This window comes from Cenococcum geophilum (genome assembly GCF_001692895.1).
Source record: "Cenococcum geophilum 1.58 unplaced genomic scaffold K441scaffold_48, whole genome shotgun sequence".
NCBI lineage: Eukaryota > Fungi > Ascomycota > Dothideomycetes > Gloniales > Gloniaceae > Cenococcum > Cenococcum geophilum.
The window spans coordinates 1,277,173-1,299,222 of NW_027137606.1; the positions used below are offsets into that span (position 1 = coordinate 1,277,173).

The 22,050-nt window shown below is 48.1% G+C and overlaps 9 protein-coding genes across 9 annotated transcripts; 4 read left to right on the forward strand and 5 right to left on the reverse strand.

Moving 5' to 3' along the window:
* Nucleotides 1–3,577: 3,577 nt before the first annotated feature.
* Nucleotides 3,578–5,771, reverse strand: K441DRAFT_689586 (uncharacterized protein; the record flags this gene model as incomplete). Its single annotated transcript, XM_067652315.1, has 4 exons — nt 3,578–4,607; nt 4,670–5,034; nt 5,088–5,474; nt 5,553–5,771. 4 exons carry the CDS (start codon nt 5,769–5,771, stop codon nt 3,578–3,580), a joined length of 2,001 nt encoding a protein of 666 aa, XP_067499865.1.
* A 729-nt stretch (nt 5,772–6,500) lies between these two features.
* On the forward strand, nt 6,501–7,969 carry K441DRAFT_643626 (SAICAR synthase-like protein). The gene is made up of 2 exons (XM_067646723.1): nt 6,501–6,618; nt 6,679–7,969. The coding sequence occupies exons 1-2, from the start codon at nt 6,557–6,559 to the stop codon at nt 7,727–7,729; spliced, it is 1,113 nt and encodes a 370-aa protein (XP_067499866.1). The 5' UTR covers nt 6,501–6,556; the 3' UTR covers nt 7,730–7,969.
* On the reverse strand, nt 7,390–9,448 carry K441DRAFT_643628 (Clp1-domain-containing protein). The gene is made up of 3 exons (XM_067646724.1): nt 8,576–9,448; nt 8,223–8,483; nt 7,390–8,165 (listed from the first exon to the last, which is right to left on the reverse strand). The coding sequence occupies exons 1-3, from the start codon at nt 9,396–9,398 to the stop codon at nt 7,858–7,860; spliced, it is 1,392 nt and encodes a 463-aa protein (XP_067499867.1). The 5' UTR covers nt 9,399–9,448; the 3' UTR covers nt 7,390–7,857.
* Nucleotides 9,449–10,911: 1,463 nt separating this feature from the next.
* Nucleotides 10,912–11,634, forward strand: K441DRAFT_580114 (uncharacterized protein; the record flags this gene model as incomplete). The annotated part of the gene is made up of 1 exon (XM_067644363.1): nt 10,912–11,634. A coding segment is annotated over one exon (723 nt), but the record flags the coding sequence as incomplete, so codon positions are not given.
* A 147-nt stretch (nt 11,635–11,781) lies between these two features.
* K441DRAFT_246974 (uncharacterized protein) lies at nt 11,782–12,826 on the forward strand. The gene has a single exon (XM_067640745.1). The coding sequence runs from the start codon at nt 11,888–11,890 to the stop codon at nt 12,422–12,424; it is 537 nt and encodes a 178-aa protein (XP_067499869.1). The 5' UTR covers nt 11,782–11,887; the 3' UTR covers nt 12,425–12,826.
* On the reverse strand, nt 12,635–14,201 carry K441DRAFT_707870 (scavenger mRNA decapping enzyme). Its single transcript, XM_067653744.1, has 4 exons — nt 13,913–14,201; nt 13,398–13,854; nt 13,140–13,330; nt 12,635–13,088 (listed from the first exon to the last, which is right to left on the reverse strand). The coding sequence occupies exons 1-4, from the start codon at nt 13,992–13,994 to the stop codon at nt 12,829–12,831; spliced, it is 990 nt and encodes a 329-aa protein (XP_067499870.1). The 5' UTR covers nt 13,995–14,201; the 3' UTR covers nt 12,635–12,828.
* Nucleotides 14,202–14,724: 523 nt separating this feature from the next.
* K441DRAFT_643633 (uncharacterized protein) lies at nt 14,725–15,840 on the forward strand. Its single transcript, XM_067646725.1, has 2 exons — nt 14,725–15,256; nt 15,370–15,840. Exons 1-2 carry the CDS (start codon nt 14,831–14,833, stop codon nt 15,538–15,540), a joined length of 597 nt encoding a protein of 198 aa, XP_067499871.1. The 5' UTR covers nt 14,725–14,830; the 3' UTR covers nt 15,541–15,840.
* Nucleotides 15,841–16,316: 476 nt separating this feature from the next.
* K441DRAFT_579708 (dual specificity protein phosphatase-like protein PPS1) lies at nt 16,317–18,668 on the reverse strand (the record flags this gene model as incomplete). Its single annotated transcript, XM_067644340.1, has 6 exons — nt 16,317–16,440; nt 16,494–16,550; nt 16,601–16,721; nt 16,776–17,681; nt 17,733–17,819; nt 17,897–18,668. 6 exons carry the CDS (start codon nt 18,666–18,668, stop codon nt 16,317–16,319), a joined length of 2,067 nt encoding a protein of 688 aa, XP_067499872.1.
* Nucleotides 18,669–20,528: 1,860 nt separating this feature from the next.
* On the reverse strand, nt 20,529–21,038 carry K441DRAFT_666479 (uncharacterized protein). The gene has a single exon (XM_067649667.1). The coding sequence runs from the start codon at nt 20,927–20,929 to the stop codon at nt 20,750–20,752; it is 180 nt and encodes a 59-aa protein (XP_067499873.1). The 5' UTR covers nt 20,930–21,038; the 3' UTR covers nt 20,529–20,749.
* Nucleotides 21,039–22,050: the final 1,012 nt, after the last annotated feature.

Sequence of the window (22,050 nt, forward strand, 5' to 3'; positions counted from 1 at the left end):
AAAGCTTACTGGCCAGTATAGTTACGCTAAACAAAATAATAATGCGGAAATACTAGCCCGCCTATAAGGCCGTAGCTAAGCTAAGATATAAGGCCGCAATCTTAGAGATAAAGGGGGTTTAATTACGCATATAGACGATCTTAGAACGCCTTAGCGAGATAGAAAGGTTATTAGCATTATTTACACCTATATAAATCTAGTAAGGGAAGACAGGTATTTAGATAGGGCCTACAGAGTCCATACATCCATCTTTAAACAGCCCTATACCTATACCTATGTCCATACCTATACCTATACCTATACCCGCGTCCGTTCCTAAATATATTAACGGCTAAATTCTATCTTTAGATAAACCCTCTCCCGTATATCTAACCCCTAAAAAGATACTAAGAGGTCCTTAACTATCTACTACCGTAGAGCCTGCTTAGCCGTCTACTATAACGTCTACTATAACATCTACTATACCCCCGCAGCAGCTACCGTAAGCTTCTACTATACCCCTACCGCAGCTACCGTAAGCTAACACTTAACCTCTCCCATTTATCCTTAACCTATAGGCGCCGCTAAGGAAATATAAGATACTTTAGGGCGGTAATTTAGTGTTTTAGCTCTAGGCTAAGTGGACTTTAGGGCTAGCAGGTAGGCCATTAATTAAAGCTCTTAATTGCTGCTAGGGGGCACACTAGCGGGTTAACGGCGAGGCTATATTCTATAGCCGTCGCCGTAAGATAATTAAGAATATAAGATGGCGCGTAGAAGACGGTACGGCAAGAGATAAGAGATAGGCTATTAACTAGCTAGAACAGCTACGAGGCCAGCGTTTTTTAGATTGGCTTTATAAGAATATCTAACTACTAGATAGGGGAGGGAAATGGAGGGAAAGGCTCTATATTAAGTAGTATATATATATATATAATACTATTTTACTATAGGACTACTGCAGTAACTAAGACGCCTTAATATAGGACTCTACTAGTGACCAAGACGTCTCGATATAAAACTACACTGTAGTAACTAAGACGCCTCAATGTAGGACTATATACTCTAGTAACCGAGACGTCTTAATATAGGGCTGCACCGCAGCGACTAAGACGCCTTAATGTAGGACTAATACTCTAGTAACTAAGACGTCTTAATATAGGACTGCACTATAGTAACTAAGACGCCTTAATGTAGGAATAGAGCCCGTTTAGGTATTGTAAATTCAGAATAACATTACGCGACCGTCCAGAAGTACCGATTTAACATAAATTATGTACCTTTTCGCCCAAAATCGCGTGTAAAAGTACTCGGGGGCGGTTGCTGCGCGACCTCGTGCGGGGTTCGGGCGCGTTATCAGCAGGGGTAGCCCTAACCTTGTATTAACCTAGGTCGTAACCGCGCCAAATCAGCCCCCCCAATATGTGATAGTTATCGGGGGAAGACCTAGTAGCTTTCCCTTACCGCCGAAACGCCTAAAAAGACGGAATAGTTAGCCGTAGGTAGTAAAGCGGGGTAAATCCAGCCATTTACTGCGCATAAGCAAGGTTATTATAACGTAGCCGTGAAGAAGTAAACGGTATTAAGACGCCCTTTAGTACGTAGATCTCTTTCGCAGTCCTTATATACGAGAGCGGAGCTCGCTAGATCCGGCGCAGCTAATAAAGGTTAATGCTGCTGCTGCGCCGTACCGTCCGTACCGCATCGACTGCACAGACTTACAGACTAATAGGGTGGCCTGCGAAATAGAGATCCCGTTAGGGCGCAGCGAGGTAGAAACGGTAGCTGCGAAAGTAAGCAGCGTGGTTTTCAATAAGCGAAATTCCAGCCAATATTTGCAGTGTCAATATTTAAATATTAGCAACAATTTAGATAAAATTATTATAATAGAAATATACTTACTCTAAAATAAAGATTATATAAATTATTAACACAGATTAATAGTTTTATAAGATAATTAAGCTCGTAGGGGTAAGCTATGCACGGAGCTGTGCGCGAAGCTTTGCGCGGAGCTCTACCAAAGCTCTGCAAAAGCTCTGCACGAAGCTCTACCAAGCTCTACAAAAGCTCTGCACAAAGCTCTACTCAAAGCTCTACTCAAAGCTCTACTCAAAGCTCTGCACGAAGCTCTACTTAAAGCTCTACTCAAAGCTCTGCACCAAGCTCTACTCAAAGCTCTACTTAAAGCTCTACTTAAAGCTCTACTTAAAGCTCTATTAAAGCTCTATATAAGGCTTTACTTAAAGCCCTACCAAAGCTCTACTTAAAGCTCTACACTCTACTCTACTCTAAGCTCTACTAATACGTAGCACTAATATACTAGGAAGACTCTATAATCGTCTATATAAACGGCTCTATAATTAATTTATTTATTAATTAATTGCCTACACAAACACCTATACAAACGTTTATATAAACGCCCGTACGGTGTTCAAGTTAATATTTTTAAAGGGGCGCCAAGAGGATCTGCAAATATTACAAATATCGCCAATACTCGCCAATACTCGCCAATACTCGCCAATATTAATTAGTGCCAATATTGATCAATCTGATTGGCCAATATTGAAAATAAAAACCACGCTGAAGGTAAGGCATTTTACTAATTGGACATATTGTAGTAAGTCGTAATATAGCCTCATAGTATTTATTATTACTCGTACATGTGACGGCTCCGCTGTTATATTGTCGCGTCGTATCGGTGCGGCGGGCGATCCCTATATATCCCTATCGCGCCTAAGTCCGGATAATCCGCCGCGCCGGCTGGATTGCGTCGCACCGGAACCGCCACCCCTAGTCCGAACCGTGTGTATCTATCTAGTGTTATTAAAGTAACTATTACGCCAAGGATTTAAGTTATTTAAGTGGGAGATGTAGCGCGGAGTTCGTGGCTAGGAGTAGGGCTAGGAATTAGAGCTAAAGCTTAAGCCTAATTTAGATTAGGGGACCAAGGGGAAAGAGGGTAAGGGAGATTAGAGTAGAGAGGTCAACGGCGGTAAAGAAAGCTAAGTCCGTAATAGAACGAAAAGGCCGATTTTCTAGCAAGTAACCTCTAAAAAGAGGCTAAAGAGGGGATATCGCAAGGTTATAGAACGGAAGAGAGCTAAAAGATGGGATGTGAATAGGTAAACGCAGGGAGCTGTGAGTTCGCGGTAGGGCGATAACGAAGCGCGCTATAAGCGCGGTAAAGTAGAGAGGAAGGGTACAGGGCTACTTTGATAATACTTAGAGGGGGTAGAATAAGATAAGGGAAATTAAGGAGGTAGCGAAGTAAGAACGAAAAAAAAAGTTGGCTGTTAGAGGTGCTATGCGCTTATATTGAGCACGGGAAGGTGAGAGCAAATAGAAAGGGAGGGAGGGAGAGGAAGGAAGGAAGGAGGCGGTCGAGGATGGGAGGGGGTGGCCAAGCGAGGCGACCACGCCCCAAGGGGCCCACTAAACCTGAGGGGGATTTCCCGTCAACAAGATTACAAATATAAAATTCTGTCAGCCGTGAACGGGCTGGAGAGGCCTTGAATAATAACACCCTGCATGCCCATCAGGCACCTGAGAAAGTGAGAAGCTCAAAGGCGGGGGTACGATACTACACCACGAAGTCGCTCTACGCCTCCTCCGCAAACTCCAACACGCCGTCCTCGCCCCCGCGATTCCCCGACATGACCTCCACACCGCCACCCAGTCCAGCAGACTCATCTCCCGTCCCAGATTCCAACCCTCCTGAACCCCCTTCTCCCTCCTCCCCTGCCTCCGCCCTCTCAGCCTCCTGTGCCTCGCGCGACTTAAGCCACACCACCTCCTTCGGTCTCTTCTCCATGAGCAGCTCATTCGGCAGCCATGTGAAGAACGAGCAGTGCACCTCACAGACACTGTCGAGGACCCAGATGCCACAGCTCAACTCCATAACCCGCGCCTCCATCTTCATGCCCACAAAGCACTGATCCAGCACCTTATCCTCGACCCAGAACTCGTACTCTCTATCCCGTAGCGTGGCCCGCTTCGTCGCCGGCAGGTCCCACTCGTCAAAGCTGGGCACCGCCCAGGGCGCGCACCGCATCTTGCCGAGCGGCGTCAGCGACAGCTTGTATGCCCACATGTCGTTCTGGGCTGTGTAGAGCTCGCAGATATCGGGCGGGGCGGGGACGAGGGACGCGATTTCGAGCCCGACGAGCTCGTCGCGCAGCACCGCCATCGCGGTGATGCCGCGCTCCGTTACGAAGTCGTACTGCGCCTCGGTGCCGTAGGCCACGATGCCGGTTTTGAAGACCACGGCGGCTTCCTCGCCTCGCATGCCGACGGTCGACGACATGCCGATGTTGTCCCAGTCTGAGGCTGTAGGCGGGGGGGTGGTGTCGGCCCAGCCTTTGTCGCCCGTGTAGAGCGTGGAGTGGAAGCCGCCGAAGAGGCTGGAGCAGGCGACGTTGAAGGAGCCGGGGAGGGAGGTGCCGGCGGCGCGGATGGCGGGGAGTTCGTGGTCGGCGAGGTCGCAGATGCGGCGGGCGGCGAGGATGGAGGATTCATGCTCTGGGCACACGTTATGGTGGAGGAGGTAGTTGTAGAAGGAGCGGAGGACTTGGGTCGTGCGTTTGACTTCTGCGGTGGAGTAGCTGAAGTAGGCGGGGTAGTAGGATGAGCTATGGTGGGTTGGATGGGTTGGTTAGCTTCTAAAGGATAAGGTGTGGATGTAGGGACGTACAGGAATGCTTTAGCAACGCCTTCGAAGTCGACAGCCCATTGCTCCTCATCCTCCCGATCCCAGTCCACCTGGTGTGTTGCCATCATACGCGCGATCTCTCCTGCATCCTTCCCCTCCATCTCTTCTTGCGTCAGCCGGCCAGTAAATTGGCGAGGAGCAGAATCAACGCCGCCAAATTTCATCCATTTGTTGAAGACTTGGGAGTAAATTTCGTGCATGCGTCGCTTTTGCTTGAAGCGCTGAATGGCGATTTCAATGCGCTCAATGAAAGAGACGCTCGGGTCGTACATACTCTCCTCTTCTTTGAATTCAGCAGGCGTAATGGGGCCGTCGACATAATACTCTTCGAAACCATGGGGTTTAATCTGAGTGTGCGTGTAAGCACGCAGGGGTGAAATATGGCCAGAAACGTCCTTACCATATTTTTTGTCATCCCAGCAGGAATATCTTTGTTCGGCTGCGGAATCACAAGTTTCTTTGCCTTCTTCGCCTTCTTCGCCTCCTTTAGCTTTGCTGCGAGTGTGGATTCAGGCCTTAGAGCACCATCAGAATCGCTATTATTGTCATCCAGAATTGTTAGGCCTTTCAGAGGAATCTTCCGCTTGATAGTCTTGCCATCTTCAGACACGTCGAGAAAAGCGCTCTTTCGGAGAGCTGCGACAACTTGCTTGCGCGGCTTGTAGTGCCGCATCTTTTTGAAGCCGCATATTCGACCTATGGAGACGGGGAGGTTCTCTTTACCACGACAGAACTCGAGAAGGTACTTGTCAGTGGGGAGGTTTTCATCTGAGAAATAGTACTCGACCTATATAACACGAGATATATGAGCCTTAATTCTGCCGAAGTGCTCCAGATGTTTCAAGAGATGTTGTATCTTACGTACTTGTCTCCGAATCTCATCACCATCGGGATGGTCTTCTACTTCAGGCGTACCTGAAGCAGAGCTCTCTGCCTTATCGTCAGGTCGGGCGTTCGATTCTCCTAGGCCTTGTGACGGAGAGTGCTCGAGTGGGTTACCAGTCGTAGAGCGAGGCTGTTGTCCAAGGCCGGCCTCGTTGCTTTCGTGCACGTCGGTTAGTGATGTGGTCTCTTCAGAAGGCATATTGATAGTCTTGAGGATATATAGGGCTGTCTTTCAAACTACGTGGTTCAGCTAGGCTAAAGTAATCTGTTAGCGCCCTGCAGATGAAGTTTCAGTGTTGTGTATCTGTTCAAGATCGTGGTTTTGGCGTAGTGGTATTGAGTGCCCCAAAACTGTATACGCCCCGCGCCCGTTTGTCTCTCTGCGTTGCCCCGCGTTGCCCCGCGTAGGTGTTAGTGTCCTGGTCAGCGAGGCTGAATAAAGATGAGGTGTGGATGAAGAGATGCTGCGTTTGAATTCAGATGAAAAGAACTGGCTAGTGGCAAGAAATGGTAATTCAACTTGAAGAAGCTCAAGTCCGAGAGACAGAGAGGAAAACAGATGAAGTGATGAAGTCGCAAGCGGCGCGTGTTGTGCAACTCGCGGCAGGCGGCATGCACAATACGAGGCAAGTAGAGCTCCGGGTAAGTACACGTAGTAGGTGAAGGTGTGCCAAATTAGACAACATAGATGGCTGGTGAAAGACTACGTCGTTAGAAGGCTCCGCCTATTTTTGCATTGCTACTCGGCCAGCCCCAAAGCACACAAAATCTCTTGACGTTGATTTTGTGTTGAGGCGAGTCAGGCGGACCTGCATGTATTACATATCTGCAGTACATGAGTCGTGGTACAGGGGAGCGGGGAGCTCAGCCCTACCGAGGCGTGTACAAAACGGCCCCCAGCATCCGTCATCATCACTACTGCAGCCACCTTTTCACAGACATATATAATGCATCTTCAATCGCAATCCTAGGCACTCTACACTCATGGCCATACCCAATCTAGACCCTTCAACCCTCAGCGCCTTCTCCAATGCTGCTGCCGGCCAGTAAGTACCTGTGCTCGTGCCTGCTTTCACATGCTACATATGCTCACCGATTGGCCCCAGTGACGGTGTACTCTCCGACCCGTCGGGCGAACTCATCATAAAGCCCTGCACGGCTACCGAAATCGCCTTCTACGAGTCCACGAGACTCTCGCACCCCGACCTCGCCGCTTACATGCCGACCTTTATGGGTACCTTGCAGCTGAGCTCATCCCAGCAACCCTCGACCGCCGCGTCATCCGTCAACGGGGCAGACTCGCCCATTCCCGTCGTTCCTGTGGTCGCTATAGGAGAAGATGAGACTAAACGCATACACGGCAAGAAGCTGCAGACGGACCAGTCCATCGTGCTCGAGAACATCGCCGCCGGCTTCAAGAAGCCCAACATCCTCGACATCAAGCTCGGCGCACGCTTATGGGACGAGAATGCCCGGCCCGAGAAGCGGGCACGCCTGGATAAGGTGGCTGCAGAGAGCACTAGCAGCCCTCTGGGCCTCCGGATTGCTGGTATGAGGACTTGGCAGGGTCAAGGAGCTAAGGATCCGACGGCACAGGATGAGAAGCTAAGAGGATTAGTGGATCTAGAGAAAGAGACGGAATACTGGGTCTACAATAAAATGTATGGGAGGAAGTTAAGTGTGCAAAACGTCATGCAAGGCTTCACGGATTACATCTTGCCGCCCAAGTTTGGGGCAAAGCGCACAAGAGCTGATTTTGAGAGGGCTTCGGAGTGCTTGAAGCGGTTTATCATCGATGTGCAAAATATTCAGGAGATCTTTGAGCGGAAGGAGAGTCGGATGTATTCAGCGAGCTTGTTATTGGTGTATGAAGGTGATGTCGAGACATTTGATGCGGCGAAGAAGATCCTGGAGAACACTCCGCCGAACAGCAATGATGTTGAGGATAGGGATGATAACGACAATGACGAAGAGGATGACGAAGATGAAGAGGATGAGCTCCCTAAGCTTGCTACAGTCAAACTCATCGACTTCGCACACGCAAAATGGACGCCTGGACAAGGCCCAGACGAGAACGTATTACAGGGTGTGCGAAGCACAGTCAAGATATTAACGGATCTCATAACAAGGGTCAATGACGATATGCATGGCAGCTAAACCCCATTGGAAGGATGTTTGAATATTGTATTTGAGATTTCTGTAGCTATAGTTTTAGAGTACATAATCGGATACCCTCCAAAGACTTGATCCGCTCTAAGTCGGACTGTGGGATACAATGACAAAAGTTAACCAACAAGATCAGCAACGTCTTCTGGAAAACTCCCCAAAACCATCGCGTGTGGTGGGACTCGCCCACTCAGAGGTGCTAATAATCTAATCTTGTGCTTTGCCTCCTCCACGTCTGCCACATATACGTAGCCCATAATACTAGAATCTCGAATCGCCTCTTGCCTATCATTTGGATCTGCATTTGTGACAGCTAGGAGTGAGTTCTGGATCATTGGAGATGGTTGAACCTTTTCGTAAATTGTAGTGGAGGCATTTTCATCATCATCGTCGCCAGGTAAGAAAGAACGATTGGTATTTTTAGCTTCTAAGATGAGTTAGGGCTATGAAAACATTTTGTCTCGTAATTCAACTAAGAACATACCTTCCACAACTTTAAAGATGTGCACAGAACTGTAGTCTTCCCAATGGGTATGAGGGCTGAGCGTGTTAACTCCATGCCCGAAGAAGTATGCTCGTATCTGTGATTGCCGGAGTTGCTTCATGTAAAATTCATCTCGATCTACACAACCTCCTGACTTGTCAAGTTTGATGACCGAGACTGGCTCTTCAGAAGGGCGGTTAGAAAATTTCCGTGACATGTCGCTGTAAAGCCGTTCAGAGCCCAGGACAAGGAGTACGTTTACTATAGTGGCTAGTCAGCACGGGCTTGCTTGGGGTCATATTTTTGGACGAGGGATGTCAAGAATAGAGGGCAAACATCACGAATGTACGCACCCGAAAACTCAGATATTATATGCTGAATATTCTCGTATACTCCTCCCTTCCCATGGCTGATAGCACCTGGTGTATCTATGATACAGCCTGCAGTCTTTGCCTCCGCATCCTCCTCCAGCCTACTCGTCATAGCGAGTGCCATCCGCGTCACCAATGGCCTGAATGTCTTCCCCTCCTCTGGACTAGCAAGCCCATAATGGTACACCAGCGGCATCTTGACAGGCACCGGACTCGGCCCCGAGATAGGACTACTCCCCCAGCCCTCCTCGACATCCAAAATTGACGCAAACGTCGCTGCCGTCAACGAGCCCGGCACGCTCAGCATCCCCTGGCGCGGATCCAGATTCACCACAACAGGCTGGCGACCAGCCTTAACCACATACGCCGTCAGGATCCTCACGACGCTGGTCTTGCCCGCATTCTCCGGCCCGACCACCAGCACGCGCGGGCCCATCTGCCCGACCGCTTTCGCTCTCTCGCGGACGTTCTCTAGCGCAAAGTGCGCGTTCGCATAGCTCATCATCTGCGTCTCCTCGGCCGTGTACTCGCTCTCCGCCTCGCCCGACAGCTCCAGCTTGCAGCCATGCCAGGTGTATATCGCGCCTTTCGTGCCGGAGAAGGTGTACGGGTCCTTAGTGTTGGGTGCGAGCTCGGTGCCAAAGAGCTCGGCGGTGCCGCTGAGCAGCTTAACGCCCAAGCTGCGCGAGAAGGAGACTTCGAAACGGTATTCGGAGCCGGCGGGCAGGTCCTGAGTGCGTAAGACAGAGGTTTGGGGGAAGCTTTCTTGCGGCGCAGAGAGGGAGAGGCCGGGGAGTGTGGTCATGACGGGTTCGGGGGTGTGCGTGGAGGGGTGGTGGGCTAGCTTCGGCTGAAGGCGTGGTTGGTGTTTGAGGGGCTTGGCGGGTGTTGGAACATGCTGCAGGCATCCAAGCAGATTACCTCAGAAGCTCAGACCAAGAAATCGATTGCGCTGGCGCGCTAATCTCCTTTGGATATTTGATCGATTTCTTGGACTTTGGCGAGATTTGTGTGGAAGCATAAGCTTTTTTTGTAAGGAAAACTTATAAACCCCAACAAAATTAATTAATCTCCCCACAACGTATTTTAAGGTAAAAATTATGTTAAATTACTTAGGAGATCTAGCTCTATAGATTATGAGATTTTAGGCTTTTTATATCTTACGTGGGCCTGTATATAAGGGTACGTAAAGGTACTTACGCTTTTAACAACGGGAATTTTAACTTTAACGAAATTAATCTTAAATTCGGGAGGGGACAGTATAATTCTAAAGCTGTTAGTATATAAAATAGCCCCCTAAGATATATCTATGAACTTTTAAAGACTTTATTTTACCACGTTGTAGAGGAAATCCCTTTATAAAATCGCTAAAACTAAGATTTTTGCTTACGCTTCCAACAAAACTCGCCAAAGGCTCTTAGACGTGATTTCGCAATTCGGAAGACGGCGTAGGTTATTCCGACGCTAGCTAAAAAATCACGTCTGAGCCCGCTGAGGTAAAGCCAAAATGGGACCCGAAGTATGATGACTCAGGGCATGATCAGGATGCTCAGGCTCTGCTCAGGGTCACTCACCCTCAGCTCAGGTAAAAGCGGCCATTGCTCACGCCCAAAGGCTAAAACGGAACCGACACGAGAAAAAATTCACATAGAGTTTATGGGTAAAACATATGGTGAATGAAGGTGAAAGACATGGCGTAAAGAGCTCTCTGTTTTTAGAAGGTGAGAAGTACGGGTCGGAAGACTCCATGAGAGCTCTCAACGTACTCCTTCGTCAAGCTTTATCCCTTAACCCGCTGGTGCCCATCGAGTATGTGATCCATACATACGGAACACCAGAATCAGAAGTATGCGTATAGCCTATATAGATTTAATCTACAATACTATCAAGCATGCCTTCCAATCGTACTTCTAGTGATATAGATCTTGTTAGCCGACTTAATATAAAGTTTAGCCAAATCGGGTCGCGAAAAACCTACCACTAGAGCCGTGACCGCACACCTTTTTAAACTGACGATTTTGACGACTATGGTATACTGAATCTACCCACCGATCTTTATAGGCTTAAGGATTGTCCTAGGAACACCACGAACGATTAAGGAAGCCTCTATCAAAGCTTTTAGACGACAAGCAATGCCGGTGATAACTCCCCCGTCGGTTGTAACACCCAAGTATTTTACATCGAAGGTTCCCAGCAATCGCTCAAAATTTCTCTAACCTCTAGCTAGGAACCCTGACTTATTGCAAAACGTACGAAGCCTTTCAAGCAATGCTCCGAAGTAAGCCGATTGAATTCACCGGCTCAGAGTAATTCTAAATTCAATCAGGATCTACGGTGCCATTATTACGCTTCGTGTAGGCCCCGATGACCCCACCGACTTCCTTGTTCACAGAGAGCTTCTCTGCGACCGTTCGCCTTTCTTCACCAACGCTATGAAGAAGAAATGGACAGGAGATAACGACCGTATTCTTAAACTTCCCGATGACAAGCCTGAAAATATCAAGGTTTATGTGGCGTGGCTCTACTCCAATCGTATCTTCACTAAGCCTGAAGGTGAAGTAGACAAAACATCGACTGTAGAATACGACGGACTCTTTGGCGCTTATGTATTCGGGGATAAGATCCAAGATTCCGATTTCAAGGATGCCATTATCGATGCTATTATTGAAGGAAGCGAGGAAGACGACAGCTACTCTATAAACTCCCGCGAAATATGGGAATACACACCGCCAGGAGCTTTGATCAGACGCCTTATGGTGGACGCATATGTCTGGGTAGGAGGCGAAGCATGGCTGGAAGATGATGTTGTGCCTGATCTTAATCAAGATTTTTTGGTAGAACTTGGACGAGCTCTGTATAAGAAAATCGAATCACCCGAAGACTACACTGGTGTGGCACCTTTCGTGCGCGATTCTTGTCTATATCACGAGCACACTTCTAAAGGAGAGCCATGCTACAAAGCCTCTACCAGGACCATCCAGTGCCAGGCAGTCAAAGCAGTTAAGAAACCGAAAGCCCACAAGAAAAAGTCTCGGCGGTAAGTTTCTCGCAATCCACCAAGCCACTTCAACCTGCGCTAACTCACGGCAGAAAACCGGACGCAACTACCTCTGTTAGGAAACTCATGCCAAAATCTGTAAAGTAAGGAAATACTATCATCACAGGTATTCAATTAGCTAATTAGCATCAAGAATCACTAGTAGTATCGTTACAGTTCGAGTCAGCAATCCTACGACGGACTTTCACATCCATGAACAACTCCTATGCGAGCATTCCCCCTTCTTCAGAAATATCATGAAAAGGGGGCGGCGGAAGGCAAAAGAACGAGTGATCCATCTCCCTGACGACAAGGTGAAGATCTTCACGATTTACCACATGTGGCTCTACTTTGGATATATCTTCACTAGATCAGAAGATGAAGAGGAAAACGCTTCAAGCACGTCCTCGACAGCCGAGTGGGGGTTGCTTTTCGATTCCTACATATTTGGGAAGAAAATACAGGATTCGCACTTCAGAGATGCCCTTATGGACGCAATCATCAATAAAATGAACACGATACGCACATTTCCGCATGAGGTCCAACAAGTATATCAGAACACTCCGCAAAACTCACCAGCTCGACGATTGTTTGTAGAGGTTTGTTTATATTATGATAGTGAAGCATTCATACAAATGGCTGCTGGGAATGCAGAGTGCCTCCAAGATGTGGCTTTAGCCTTCATGAATGCGAAGAAAACTAAAAGAGACTTCACATGCCCCGCAAGGGAATCCTGCGAGTACCACGAACACGCAAAGGGGGAAGAGAATTGCTACAAGAAGGGAAGATATTAGTGAGAGGCAGGCGTCGTGATATTGATGACTCATGTGAGGAGCTTTTCACAATTGTTACTAAACTGAGAAGATGTCTTGCGAATGCGACCTGCGCATTGGGTGTTCTGGGTATCTGAAAATACTCGAGGGCATTGAAGGAGAGATTGGAGCATATTCAATTATGAATATTGCTCGAAGGGACACTCAACGTCAATGTTTCTCAGCCAGTTTGTGTGAAGTATGAGATAGCGCAGTCTCTGTGCTGAATGCTTGCTACTTAATTTTCATCTTCGATTTCGATAGCCAACCCAATAGAAGATTTTTCTTGAATATAAAAGGCACCAAGTAGTGAGCTGGAATCTTTACCATAACGCTGATAAGCGCTTAGCTCTTGTCCAATCTATCACTAACTTCTAGCCGAAAACTTATTTCATCTCTCTGTTGCGTCCTGTTTTAAGAGGTTGAAAGACATCCGTCCAAAGCTCACTTGCCTCTCCCAAATGATACGTCAAGCTCACATCCGCCATACCTGCCTCATCACCCACCTCCGCTGGCTTTGCTTGTAGCATTTCCAGCTGGCCGATGATATTCTCCAGTCCCAGAGCCTTGCCAGTAGCCTGCGTACCGCTAGCCTCCAAAGCCACGTGCACAATGTGGATGTGAAAATGGTAGTATGTGGGTTGATCTAAAGCCACCTTTAGCGTCTTGCTAGATACAGGGGAGGAGGTACACTCACAGTGCACGTAGAGCTTCAACTGGTCTTTTTCAAGCTCAGGGTACAGTTTGACAGTCGCATCTAGCAGTTTCTGGCGCATATGCTTTACCCATGTGATATGCTTCCTCTGCAAGTCTCTCACGGACCAAACGTCCCGCCTCTCAACAATGCCAAGCAAATGAAGGCTCGTCATCGTTTTGCGGTCCCAGTTGCTATATGGTAGTTCTCGTTAGCTCGATTTCTCCGTGGGTCTAAGCGAAACTCCATTCTAGTACTGACAGGTCTGGAAGTAGCAAAAAACCCTCTTCCCCATGCTCGCGATAAATGACATCCTCCTGCTCCGTCCTGCCTTCAATAATATTAAAGACCCAGTTTAGCCGTCCTTCCTCCCTCTTCTTCTGTATAAACGGCCTTACATAATCGCGGTAGATCTCAGGTGTTTCTGTGACCATGCGCATGCCCTGCTGCGAGTACTTCTTGACATGCTGCTCGCCACACGGATAGATTAGATTGAGCTTGAGATCTGGTGGTTGCGATGCAGGATCCGGGGTCGAAGTCGAGGACGCTAGGAACCAGTTGTAGATATCGTTGGCGCCCAGGTTCTTGATATTTTCGAGCGAGCTAGCGAACGAGGAGAGGTGTGCGGTGTCGGTGGCAAAGGCGGCGCGCTCGGCAAGGAGGATGGCAGGTTTAGAAGCGATGGTACCTAGGAGCACAATGCGGCGCCCGGCTTGGTCTGTTTGTGGCTGGTAAATGACACTGATGTGCGGGAAGGCATGGGGAGAAGGGACTACCTTGGTTGAGCAGCCGTTCGAGTTGGAATTGTGGTATCAGGGCTTCTGCTGCCGCTGCGGGGGGCTCTGAAGCCATTTTCATGGGATAGAGGTAGCCGGTCGAAAGTAAGTTGGTTTTAAGTTATGTGTTGGGAGATTGGTTTTACAACAACACTCGATGCGCTCTGACAGAATATGTATATAAGACACTGCTCCCCATCTCCTCTGCTGAAGTCTTACCTTCTCACAAACCCACCCTTCACTCGAATCGAAACTACAGCGCGAAGCGATGGACAAAATAACCCTCCCTGGCCCATTCGGCGTGCTGAGGCTCACGATGGATACTGATGACTAGTGGTTAACAGATACGGATAGCGACGGTCCCTCCTCCGAGTCCAGTGATAGCGGCAGCGATTCCTCGGATGATTGTAGCAACAGCGGCGAGTCAGATACCTGGGGCAGTTACTTCCAATAGTGCTTCCGGTAGTTCTCCCGATGTTCAGAAGCAAGAAACGCTTGTGGAAGATATTCGCAGAACAGAAGAAGATGCACCAAAGAAACACGAAAACAGAGGACGAGCCACAGCCAAAGCCTGAGCCAGAGAGCTCAGACGAAAATGCACTTACAGATCGCCAAAGCCGCAAAGGACAGATAAGTTTCGCCGCAAGGAAAAATAGCGAAGCAATTTTGAAAAAATACAAGTCGCAGCAAACCAGACGGCGATATGGCAGGCAAGAAATTGTCGAGACCCTGTCCTATTAAAGTCACCTGCTCCCGCGTCTCCTTCCGCGCGCCGACGATCACCCAGGCGACGCAAGCGATCTCATTTCATCATCCCCTCTCCGCACACTCACCACCATCGATCTATCCCAAGCCGACCTCATCACTACCCCAGCATCGCCCCCACTCGCTCATCTCATCCACCTCAATCGATTCAATATGCCACCTAAGCGCCGTTCCTCCGGTCCCGCGACCAGGTCCTCCACCCAATCGACCCTCGCCTTCCACGGCGCCACCAACAAAGTAACCAAACCGACCAGCGGCACCCGCTCCCAAAAAAAGGACTCTCTCGCCCACCCCATCTCCTCACTCCAAAAAGCAGATCTCTCAGCCCCAAGCGACCCCGAACCCACCTCCCCGACAACAGTCGAAGCAGCGATCCTCGAGCAAGCAGCGCAAGAAGCCGCCGCGCAGGCAGTAGCCTTAACGCCAGAGGAAGAAGAAGCGAGTCATGTCACCGAAGCGCGCATCAAGAAGTACTGGGCAGCGAAGGAGGATGCGCGCATGGCGCCACGCGTGCACCAGCAGGCATTGGGCTTGCATGAGAAGGTGCTGAGGGAGTGGGATACTAGCGGCCAGTATGGGGTATACTCTTCCTACCTTTTTCCCAATCCGGTGAACCGTTCCGGTGGATTTTGTGCGGTTACCTGGAGAGTATTTTTTGGGGTGCTGTGTATACTGATGTGTTTTGATAATAGCCCTGCATCGGTGTCGCCCGCATGAAGCGTTGGAAGCGCGCGCACAGACTAGGTCTGAACCCGCCTCTCGAGGTGCTAGCTGTGCTCTTGAAAGAGCAGGAAGCGCAAAATATCGCTTCGCAGCGAGCGCATGTTGATGAGTTGATGAACTCGCGGTTTGGGGAGTCGTAAAAGTAGAGTTTTTTTTGGATTTACTTATGCTGTTTCATACATGTCGTCGTCAGCATGATTCTCAGAACACCGTGGATGCGGAGTTCGGCGTACTGGGAAGGGCTTGAATATGGGATTAATGTCTTCCTTGAATGCATGTGTTAATTGTTGAGCTTTGATGCTTGGCATTCTTAGACCAAAGCACATAATGAATGGGCTTCTTCGATTCTTCAAAATCTCCTTTGATTTCACATCTAATAAGAAGAGCACTATAGTAAGTGCAGCAAGGAGATTTCCACATGCAAAGCCCCAACAAAAAGCAAACCCTTAACCTTGGACTCTCAACGAGCGTAACGTAATGTTCACACAATCTTCTTGAGAGATGAAAGCAGGTCCATCGAAGCCAGATGAGCTAATTAAAAAAAAGGCAAAGTGTGGAGAAAAAATACAACAGTAGAATAGAAAAGTCCTGAGCAGACCTTTTTCAGCGAGATAGAAGTGAAACACGGACGCAAAGATTACCAGAATCTTCTGCTGATGACTGAACAAATCCAGCTCCACAAAAGATCGTAAACCTTGCTCATTTCGCTCCCATTCGCTGCACCGCCATTTCTGACACTAAAAGGAATACCCAGATGCTGGATAAAACGCCGTAGTTGATTCCCGATCCTAAACATGTGTCGTATCCAGTTTCAGAAAGTTCGTGCCCGTGATCAAAAGCCATATCGTCGTGATTATATCGTATGATAGCATCATTAAAAGTCAAAAAAATTGAAGGCGTATCCACAAGCCTGTTTCTATCGCGAATAAGGCTTGTTCATGAGGGCGATCTCTCGGGCAATTGTTGCCCACTCAAGTTCGCGGCGGAGAGGTTCGTTGCGCTTCTGGCGCTGAAATTCTTCCCATTTAAGGAGCTCGTATCTACAACGTCATCAACAAACAATCCGTAATGAAAGTCATTAGTATGTACTTACGTAAAACGAAGATGAGGCTGAATAATAACATTAAGGCGCCTGGCCCGTACGAAACAGCTATGTAAATTGTAAGCACCTGGGTGCGTAGGGGTAGAATATTAACTTACTATGCTCTTGGGAAAGATAAGCCTAGTTCGTTCATAACTTCCGCGATGCAAATAGTGGCCGAGCGAGAGACACCGACTCGACAGTGCACTAGTGTAGCTGTACCATCTAATTTCCCGCGTTCTAAATAACCATGGGGTTAGAAATATGCTGCATCCTGATTGTCACACCACTCACCAATAAATTTCAAGCAGCGATCGAACTCATTCCAGAGAGGATCAACCCCATTATCCTGAACTCGGTCGACAGAAAGCAGGTTATCATTAGACCAATTAAGCTTCTTCTTCAAGTCCTCGGGCCACGAGATGGACTCTCCAACGCTAAGGATCCGTGTAATGCCTAACTCTCTGAGCAATTCAGGATTATTTGCGTGTCCAAGATTACCGAGGTACATGTAGGGCAGGATCCTACTGGGCAGGCTGCCATCAATACGTGATAACCACTGTGGCTCAGAAATAGATAGGAAATCTCCTCGCCAGCGAGGTGATGCCTGGAGGATGCGAGGTTGGATTGCCGTCAGAAGCGCAACGTCTGTTGGATACGCGAAGAAGTTGCGGCCTTTCTCCCGATGGAGTTGTACCCAAGCATCGTGTACTGGTAAGCCTTCGGCATACATGAAGTAAGCTAAACCAAGTAGCGATGATTCGGTGTAGCCGTCTGTGCAATGTATCAAGATCTTCTGTGGTCGTGCAATAGTTGCGAGCTCAATGCTGCCACCCTCACTATCTTTTTCTTCTTTTGCCTTGTTGACCTCTTGAGGATTCGCAACCTCATAGATCCATTTGCATGTCTCCATTAGGCTATCGACTTCTGCATGAGACCATGTCGGAGGTATGATACTACCGGAAGAAGGGAACTCAATGTGTAGAGGTAGATGGTTCGGATCTCGAAATCCAGCCCGTAAATTATTGAGATACCTCGGTTCGGGAACGTGGGCTAGGTCGCTCGCTTCGATATGAACATCGAATTCCTGATCTCCCGATGACGATTCTATCGTTGTGTCGGGAGTAGGACCCATATACACATTGGCGCTAATTTCGGAAGCTTTGGACATTGCACACATCTCTAGTCGCTCCCAGTGAACTGGTAGTGTTAACTCCGAAGCAAGACTGCTATATGAATGAGAGGACCTACAGAAATCCATAATTTTTCCGGTCATGCATCCTTCGGAATCTACTGCTACGAGATCAGGATACCTTTGTTCTACTAGGCCAAATGGATCTAGCTGAGTCAGCGTTCTTATCCGAAATCTTATTTATTCACTATATCGCGAGGCATCTTATCCAAAAAGGACTTACCGGCCAACATGAAAGTATTGAATAAACCCCGTTGAACACCATTTTTCACTTCGTAGGCCCTCTGAGCCCGGGATATTTTTTTAGCCAGAGCGATTGTGTCGTACGGATGTGTCCCCTCGTCACCATAGATAACGATATCAGACACCATAGCCATCTTGCAAGCCTGAATTTGAAAGTTTCGGACGGAGAAGCCATCTCTGGGATCACATTCGATAAAAGAGTTAGAATCATCGGTCATACCCTTGCATTGGAGTAATTCATCGGGTGCAATAGCGCCTTTCAACTTCGACGAGCTCAAATCGCCACCCGTCTTGACAATTGTGATACCTCGAATGCACTTGGGCACCTTTCTTATGCTTTTCCGGCGAGACACGAAAAAGGCAAGTTGTATCTGGTTCTCCGCATGGAGGCCATGAAGCCACGGAAACACTTGTTCAGGGTAAGGTAGAGGCTGGGTAGATATGTGCTCCAAGGCTTGTGCTAGCCTCTTTGCGCTAATCATCCACACAGGTGGATCTTTAGAGTATTCGCTGCAGTAACTGCTCGGAGGGTAGGTGATTGACGATGTCTCGATAAGGCAATCCTTGGAGGGCGGTGATGCTGGAGGCGTCTCAAGACCTCGGACTGGTACCGGGCCTGGAGAGCAAACGGGAATGTGCTTGTTAGGAACGGCTGCCGGTGTTCCTCGTGAGGACGTGTTTAATGTAAGGTGGGGAGGTGGTGTCGAAGAGCGTCCAGGCATAGGAGGTGCCCTAGCTACCGCAGCAGCCATGACGACCGATATTTGTGAGATCTAGGTATTTCGGGGGCCAGAATCGTGGCGAACGGACGAGAGTTTGTGTGAGATGGGTCGAACGATGGTGGGGCACGAGTGAGTTTTGGTGCTTCAGCACTTCACTGCCTCAGTGCTTGGGCGCTTGCCGCATCATAACCAAGGTAAAGCATAAAATCTGCAAACCTCAAAGCCAACCTAGTGGGCTCAAAACCGCGTAGGAGGCTGTGGATTGTGAATAGCACAGGAGGGCCGTTTCATGTAATGGTATCAGAGGGTAATAGTCCGCGGGTGGCTGCAGTAGCGATTGTGCGGATGTAGAGTCGTTAAAGACTAGAGTGGGTGAATAGAGGTGTGATGATGCAGCTGAAGTGCCACAATATTACGGGCGAAGACGTAACGAGCCTTGAAAGAGCAATTCGTGAGCATGAGTGGCAATCTTCTGTGACAATGATGCATGGTCTCGTACCTGGATGAACAGTTTCGGGCTTTGCATCAAGTGTTTCAACGCCGCGCTGGAGGATCGGCAGATGATAATTGGGAATCTGGACCAAAGGGCTAACAGTTGATAGCAGATAGCGAATTACAATAAAGATGCACAATGAGATCAAGGCCGGACAGCGCAAGAATCGCTATGGCTTCTGGTATGGATGGACGATAATGGGCAGCATTTTGGAGAGGAAGAAAGGTCGCGGGAATGGTGGGAGTGGTGGTACAGATGGCAACGAGGGAATGCCTCTGTTTGGTCCCCGCCCTCATCGATTCGAACAGCGCCATGCTGGAAGCTCGCCCTCACCCCAGTTATCAGTGGGCCAGTGGCTTTGCGCGGAACGCTCGGTTGGCCAAGCCAAGTGAATGGGCGAGGGGGTCAGTGCGAATAAGGCACAGCGCATGCAGCCATCAGCCCTCTTCTTTCGTCCCGAGTCCAACTGCTAGCCTTTATTTTGGGCAAAATGCACACCAATGCAATCTTCTCCGTAGCCGTTCGGCGTCGACCAAGACTGTAGAGCCAGCGCTTGGACAGCTTATCGGACGTTATCACACCATCTTGGGCCAAACACTAACACGCCTCGGAGCCCGGACAGACGAGGGACGAAAATAGCAGAGCGTCTCTGCTAGCTATGGGATCGGTTTTAATAATCGAATATGTGCGCTAGAGTGTGAGGTACACTTGCATGGTAGCTCCAGCTTCCGGCCTTGCCGTTCACTGCAGACAAGCTTCAATCCATCAGCGGGGGAACTGTGGAGTAGCTGCGCTGCACGAAGCAGCTACGCCGTACTCGTGGCACCCACTAGTAAGCAGCGCTTACTAGTGGTCCCAGGCTCAATGCAACAACCGAGCTCAATGCAACTTTTATATTTGTATGGCGTCTCATACAAAATCAACCTTTTTCCAAGTTGAATAACTCAACAACAACGCTATAATAAATTATTAAATATATATACTTCTTTTTTTTATACCTAAATAAGTATAAAGAAACTTAATTTTAATATTAATTTTCTATTTTATAGAAGTTTTAGTATTTACTGGCCTTAAATAAAATATAATAATAAAAAGTATAGAAATACAATAAATACAATAAATATCAGCTTTAAATAAGTTATATTATTGATTTTTAAAGGATTATATATAAGCCTTTAAATTCTTATATAATTTCTATGTAGTATTGTTAAGTTATTCAACTTGGAAAAAGGTCGATTTTGTATGAGACGCCATACAAATATAAAAGTTGCATTGAGCTCGGTTGTTGCATTGAGCCCGGGACCACTAGTAAGCGCTGCTTACTAGTGGGTGCCACGAGTAGGTGCCGTAAGTAGCGTGTCAGGGTGGGCCCTTGTGAGCTGCTGCGATCGTCATCTTTCGCCTTCTCGCTTTACCCCACAACTCGATGCACAGGGTCAAATTGCCATACAGACTGTTTGATCGGCGCCGTTTTGCCACTCGTTCACTCCAACACCCAACCCTCCTTCCCGTTCGCAAATCTTCGACTACTCTTACCGATCGACCATCTACGATTGCAAGTCACCACCTCGGGCTTGACATGTTTCAGATAAGGGTGTGGCATCCTTGGATATCCTCTTTAGGACCTCTCAGAAGCTTCGAAGTGGATAATATTCGGATTTGATGGTGTCCGGATTAGGGATCGTTCGGTTGCAACTTCATATTGAGGCTCCATAATGTAACTGATCTGGAGCTCAAATCTGAATATGAGGCTGTTGTTCGGTAGATCTGACGACTTTTGAATATGGAGCTCCTCCATATTGGTAAGCGCAGCAAATTTGCAAGCTATACCGTATACAGTAGTTGAAATGAGGCTCTTGGCACCGCTTCAATACGTTCTATATATTCCATATTGACCCCGGAGCTTTCGCATACATGCCAAAGTGACGAATTCTTATGATATGGCGACTCCACACGCCCCAGTTGTGATACTGCTGTCGCAGTTGTAAGCCTTATTTTATGTTGTCATTATCTTAACCTTCGTGATCACGATGAGCTTATTTCCGGGGGGGGGGGGTTCGTACTGCGGCTCGTACGGGAGGTTGGCGCAGGTGTAGAAAAGATCGACCGGCGAGAGGGTGTTGGCCGTGGAGGAGGCTCCATACTACACCAAAGCAGGGAGTCGCGATAGAGGCCTAGTGGCAGAGGGGGTCACTCAAATCGCCTACCAATCTGGAGGTTTACCGAACGGTCGACTCAATTACAGATTCAACTGAGCCACGGTAGTAGCCGCCACTAATTACGAAACGGGCGACACTAAAAGGCGCACAGATCGAACAGATTATGATCTTGAGCTCATTTGCAACCGAACGACCCCTTATTTTTTCTTTTTCGAGAGCATTTGCAGCGTATGCCCCGCTCTGGTTTTCCACAGAGTTTCATATATTCGAGCATAGCCTTGTCATGGTCATTAATCATCTAAAGGTGGACTCTCCTTCAATAAAAATATAATAATCACTTTAGAAGCAGATTATAGGGCAGTGTAACGGAACTAGCCCAGTCACAGTAAGAATGTCTCGGTGAAACACTCGACAGATGAAAACCGACGCTTTAGTCGAATTCTGCCGAATTCTACCGAATTCTGCCAACTCGATCGAATTCTGCCGAGTTCTGCCAATGAAATGTCTCGGTGAAACGCTCGATAGATGAAAACCGCTTGAAGCGAATTCTGCCAAGTTCTGCCACTTCATCGAATTCTGCCGAAGTCTGTCGAAGACTGCGTGTGCACGTGCCCACCCTCGACTATTTAATTATAGACCCCACCCCCATTGATTGAGTTTAGTTCCTTCCTGATTAAGTTAGAACATCACGTGAATTTAAGTTGTTTGCATCTGCATCGCGAAATTAAATTATTGAAATATAACTAGTTATATAATTTAT